The 5,646-nt window shown below is 54.4% G+C and overlaps 2 protein-coding genes across 2 annotated transcripts in view; both read left to right on the top strand.

The window, feature by feature from the left end:
* The window catches only part of PYCR1 (pyrroline-5-carboxylate reductase 1), a 6,920-nt gene extending 2,476 nt beyond the window's left edge, over positions 1–4,444 (top strand). The window contains exons 2-5 of the mRNA XM_009644181.2: positions 458–679; positions 1,165–1,257; positions 1,646–1,809; positions 1,912–4,444. Of these exons, the coding sequence (XP_009642476.2) occupies positions 458–679; positions 1,165–1,257; positions 1,646–1,809; positions 1,912–2,071 (639 nt within the window). The 3' untranslated portion in view covers positions 2,072–4,444. The remainder of the gene's footprint in view (positions 1–457; positions 680–1,164; positions 1,258–1,645; positions 1,810–1,911) is intronic.
* Positions 4,445–4,837: 393 nt separating this feature from the next.
* Positions 4,838–5,646, top strand: part of SIRT7 (sirtuin 7) — a gene marked incomplete at its 3' end in the record, with an annotated part of 14,804 nt that continues 13,995 nt past the window's right edge. Inside the window, exon 1 of the mRNA XM_009644354.2 lies at positions 4,838–4,900. Within this exon, the coding sequence (XP_009642649.2) occupies positions 4,838–4,900 (63 nt within the window). The remainder of the gene's footprint in view (positions 4,901–5,646) is intronic.

Raw genomic sequence — 5,646 nt, 5'->3', positions numbered from 1 at the left:
CCACTCCTCCCCCCCCCCCGATGCCGGGGATGGGTGCTACCTGTGCTCCCGGGGCTAAGCTGGCGCTGCAGCCAGCTGCTTTGGGTCACCTCTGCCTGTCCTGTAAGTCTTTATGGCAGCTCTTTTATTACCTGAGGCGCTATCAGATCTTTTTGTTCTCAAAAGGTCATCTCCCCTGAATTTCTGCAGACTTTGTGCTACGAGTCTGCAGGAGCTGTTCTGGAGGCTTGTGAGTTGATGTGGGAATGAGGCGTTGTTCCCAACAGCAGCTCCGCTCAGCTTCCCGTTTGCTGGTACCACTACGGACTGAACGCTTCAGTTTTGGCCACCTTGGCTCAAAGCAGGGAATTTGTAATACAGGAGCTTGCCCTGGCCAAATGTGCGCTAAAGATCATTTTTTCTCTCTTCTTTCTTTTTTCTTTCTTTCTTTCTATCTCCAATAATTTTCTGCCCTAAGAAACTCTCTGCCTTCTGCCCCACACCAAAAGTGATCAGGTGCATGACCAACACCCCTGTCATTGTCCGGGAAGGTGCTACAGTCTATGCCACTGGGACTCATGCGGATGTGGAGGATGGGAAGCTCTTGGAACAACTGATGGCCAGCGTAGGCTTCTGCACCGAGGTGGAGGAGGACCTGATAGATGCTGTAACGGGGCTCAGTGGCAGTGGCCCTGCGTATGTATGTGCTGCTTCCTCAACTTGTGACAGCCTTGGGGGGAGCAGGAGGCTTTGCACGCTGGGAAAGTCTGTGCAGCTTCAGTTTGTCATTTCTTGGTTTTCTCGTCGCTCATGTCTGCGGTGGGACATGTAATCCGTGTGTCCAGTTTATAACCAGTTTGGGTCAACAACAAAAGTCCGTTACCAGTCGGATGAGTCTGAAGTCCATAGCCAGCGTGCAGTGTCCACGTGTCCATGTTGCAAAACGTGGGCCTGTAGTTAGTATGGCCCAGAAGCTGAATTTCTCCCATTGCCCCCACTCCTGAGCTGGAGCTAGCAGGAGGGAAGCCTGGCATGGCAGCCATGCAGAAAAGGAAGAGGCTTTTGTCAAGTCTGTAAGCGATAGGAGTCACAGGCTGATCCCAGAGCCCTGGATTCTCTCCTCCTTGAGAACATCAGTCTTGGAGCAGAGACTTTCAGTGACTTTCTTCCTCTGTCTGGTCTCAGGCGTTCACCGCTCTGGATGCTCTGGCAGACGGGGGAGTGAAAATGGGACTTCCCCGCAGGCTGGCTGTTCGACTCGGAGCACAGGCTTTGCTGGTCAGTATGGCTGCCTCCAGAACACATCTGAGGCTGTCTCTGCTCTGTGCAGAGTATTCTGCACATCACGGTTTGAAATTATCTCAGTCCTCTTACTGAATCTACATCAAAAACCATGTTTGGTTTGGCTGCACACAGGGTCCCGGTGAAGGGACGTAGGAAATGTCCGCAGCAATTTGCTGGTGCTGATGGTGGTGGTGGGGCCTGGGGAGCCGTGACTCCTCTGCAGGCTTTTTCTGCTCTGAAGTGTTTTGGCAGCCTGCTAATGGCTCGCAGGCAGGAGCCCGGTTTTGCCCACTGTGAGCGTTAGGTGCTGCTCTGTGCAGCGGGGAATGGGAGCGTTTGACAGTCGGTTCCTCTGGCAGCTGTTTTCTCTCCCTCACTGCAGGGTGCTGCCAAAATGCTGTTAGACTCTGAGCAGCATCCTGGTCAGCTGAAGGACAACGTCTGCTCGCCCGGGGGAGCCACCATCCATGCCCTGCATTTCCTGGAGAGCGGTGGCTTTCGCTCACTCCTAATCAATGCTGTGGAGGCTTCCTGCATCCGGACGAGGTGAGCATCTAGGAAGTCCTGTAAAGAGCCTGCACAACTTGCCCCCCACACTCCCTGTCTCTTCCTTTTGCTACGTCTTTCTCTCCCACCACCTCATTGCAGGGAGCTGCAGCATCTGGCAGACCAAGAGAAGATCTCCCCAGCAGCCATAAAGAAGACTTTGTTGGATAAGGTGAAGCTGGAGTCTCCTTCTCTGTCTGTGGCATCTGCCAGCAAAGTCAGTCTGTTCACCAGTAAGAGCCCCAGCAGCAAGAAGAACTGACCAGACCGCCGTAGTCTGGCTGTGCTGAACATCAGTCTCCTCTGTGCCCTTTCTTTTTTGTATAAGGAAAAAAAGCTCACTCTCAGTGTTGGTGTCCCCCAATACCTGGCTCTTGGCTTGCAGCAGCTGCGGGGCAGTGCAGCGCTGTAGAAGAGGGTCTTTAACCTGTAGTGGGGTTGGTACAAACTGTCCCTGGCGTTGCTGCTCTTTGTTGGGCAGGGGTGAGATCCTCATCAGAGCTTCATCATGGGCATTGTTTGTCCAGAAGCCTTGGTTACTTCTAGGCAGCGTTCGTGGTGTCCCATGCAGAAATGGTTTCTGATAGGATTTTTTAAGAGGTATCAGAATGCCTTTTGGTCTTAGAAGTTTGAACCAGGCCTAGATCCCTCCTGCCCCATCTTGCATCTGCTGTCAGAGCTTGTGTCTTGTCGCTGTCTTTATTAGAGCAGATGCTGCCACACAAATGCAGGGCTGCACAATACATTAGAGGCTGGGCTCTAAAGCACCTCTCAGAAGGGACCAAAGTGCCTCTGCCCTGTCTCATATCTGCCTTGACTTTGAGAGACAGATGGTGTGAACCTCTGGACCCTCTTTGCCAGCTGCCCCTTCTCTGTGCTCTGTCTGGTTTGGGGTGCTGTGAACTGCTCTCGCTGCCCCACTGTTGCTGGTAGCCTGGCTTGGGTGTTGGGCAGGTGGAGGGGTAGCGAGTGCTCCCTTTTCCCTTTGACACCTCTTTGTGCTCTCCATGGGCAGAATCTGTTCCCACCCACCCATGGATATGTTTCAGCGTCACTGTGCTCCCTGATGCTCTCCTTGCACTGCTCCCGGGGTAGCTGAGAGCAGAGCTGAAGTCAAAGACAAACCTCCTCGGGAGAAGGACACCTTCTGTGCCGTTCCCTTAGACTCATGCAGGCGTTTGTACCCAGGTGCTGGGCTACTGTGTGGCAGCAGGACTCTTCTTCGGCACCTTTCCTTGCATCAGGCTATACCTCCTTGGAGTGCAGTGTTGATGCCTATTGACAGTGGCTGCTCCGCTTCAGCTTGTGCGGTCCAGCTGTGTTGTGATGGAGTGGCTGTCCCTTCCAGACAGCATTTCTCCCAACAGAGCCCCTGGGCTGGTGAAATCCAGCACAGCAGCCCTCGCTGTTGCCTTATGTTGGCACAGTTATGTCTGTCTGGTATTTCCTAGACCATTTCTTTTTTTCTTCCTGTTCCTTTGAAGGTGTTGCACTGCACTTTCCCCTTCTTTGAAGGGGAAAACACCTAGAAAAAAGTTCGGGGCTCCTTCATGCAGTTGCATTCCTAGTTCTTTAGAATACAAGAGTAAAGGGAAACACCGAGTCATCTGGTCTGGCTGTGGCTCCCATCTTGTTCCAGCTCACCCAGCTTGTCCTGCATGAGACACAGGAGGAAAGTCTGTCCCTGCTTGACAAAAAAGAGGTCCAGGGAGGACTTGAGAAGCCCTAATGCATGTCCAACCACAAGGACTTGCTGAGTGAAACACATCCAGGCGACTATGCTTTTGCAGAGGAGGAAGACTCCTGCTCTTCTGGTCTGGAGAATTTCCCAAGTCTGACTCAAACTGAGCAAGAAACAGCAGCAAAGGGTGGGTTCTAGGAGCAGCGGGACCTTCTGCCCCTCAAACTCCAGTATTTGTGAAGGAAGGAGGCTGGCCAGGGTTGTGGTAGCAACAAGGAGGGAGGGTGGCCCTGCTCGACCCTTCCTGCCGGCACAGCCCCGAGCGCCAGGCCAGGCGTGAGCAGGCACCGTGCTGTGTCGAGGGCAACGCAGCGCCTCTCTTCCCTGGGCCCGCTGGGGAAAGGGATGCATGAGGGTTGTAGACTTAAAGGGCAGAAGGGACCAACGCTCTGGTCAGATGGAAAGTGGATTACAGCCCATCGTCTAGGAGGACAGTGAACCTTCCTTTCAGGCACAGGCTTGGGAGCCAGCCCCAGAACAGCAGCAAAGAGAAGGTGGCCTCTGCTGCTTTCTTTATAGCCAATGTCCCTGCGCGGCTTCCTTGCCTCTACTTTTCTCCCGGAGTCTTGAGTCCTGTCCCAAGACAGGAAACTGCACAAAGCACGCAAGCTGCCCCTGCTGCTTTTACAGGGTGGCAGTGGGAGCAACAGGCTGGAGGGGATGGAACAGATTTGGGTGGGTAACGGTTGTACTGTATTCTTCCTTGGGGTGTGCTGGAGGAGTGCTGGTAAAAGGAGGACGTTGCAGATGGGCCTATTGTCTCCCGAGGAGTTCTGGCCATGCAGGTGATGCAGGAAAAGCATTTCAATATTGATGTGGAGGCTGCCAAAGGTGCTAGCAATGTTAAAGCATTTTTAGTATTAGGCTTTCAGCTGGTGGCAGGGTATGACCCTACAGGGGTGACAGATGGTTGTTCTTCCTCTTTACACAATAAACTGGTTCTGTGACAGAGCTACGGCTCGTCCCAGCTGTTTGGACTGGGTATATCTCTTGCCTCTGGCAGGGGCCACTGGGTCCTTGCTGCGCAGTGAGCGTGCTTGAGCTGTGCTGCAAACCCGTCTTTGAGGCTGGTTTGTCTGGGTGTGGGACTGGGAAGCATATCAGCCTGTTTCTCCTTGTCACCCGTGGTTCCTGAGCAACAACACCGAAGTTACTCCAGGGCCCTGTGCTACCAGTTTTCAGAGGTTAAAGAGAATGGAAGGAGGAAAGCCCGAGTATCCTGTCCCTGTAGGCTGACTAGTGGTTCTGCCACGGCATGCAAGATTCCATGAGAGGCAAGTGGGTGCCATGTGTTCCTGCGCTTCCCCAGCTCAGAAGCTGAGTACCCTGCGCAGACAGGCCAAGCTGGAGGTCAGATGGCTGAAGTACTGGCTGATGCGAAATGAAAGGGGAGCCCTGCAGAAAGAGTTTCCACTTGGCTGATAAAGTGTGGCACAGAATAACAGGTAGGATGAGCGAGCTTGGGTCCCTCTGCAGGGAGACTTACAGACTGCCCAGCACACCCCCAGGGAGGCTGAGCTATAGGTGAACTTCCTATATGCTTGTAGAGCTGTAACGGAGCTGGACACTGCAGCAGATGGAAACCCCAGCCTGTCAAGGGCTACAAAAGAGCCCTACAGGACTGAGGTTTCCCGCTGCTGCTGAATGCCCAGGGCCCAGCCTATTTCCTCCTTAGGAGCGCGCTTTCTCCGTGATGTTGCCTTAGCTCCTGTACACCCGGTTTCATTGCCGCTCCTTCCACTTGTCCCTCGTCCGTCCTCACCTTGTCAGCCCTGCTTTGCTTCTAGCACAGCACTCAAGGCAGCAGCGTTCCTGTGTTAGGGACCCGCAGTTACAGCAGAACAGGTGGAAACGCACCGGGAGCGAGCGTGATTTGGGAGAGCAGCGTTTGGCCACGCAAGAGCCAGCCCTGGGCTTAACGCTTTTCAGCCGGGGCTTCAGCGCTGTCGGCAGCGCCGAGGGGGGCTGCTCCAAAGCCCGCGTCTTTGAGCCGGCGTGTTCGGGGGAGACCTCGCTGCTCCTCCGCGCAGTTTCGGCAGCTCTACGGAACCGTGGATGCGGCAAAGGGGAGCGCGGGGCCCCCCGGAGGCGAGGAC

The sequence above is a fragment of the Egretta garzetta genome, unplaced genomic scaffold, assembly GCF_000687185.1.
Source record: "Egretta garzetta isolate BGI_Z169 unplaced genomic scaffold, ASM68718v1 scaffold381, whole genome shotgun sequence".
Classification (NCBI taxonomy): Eukaryota; Metazoa; Chordata; class Aves; order Pelecaniformes; family Ardeidae; genus Egretta; species Egretta garzetta.
Note: the sequence above shows the minus strand (reverse complement) of the source record. Positions and strands in the feature narration are given on the sequence as shown.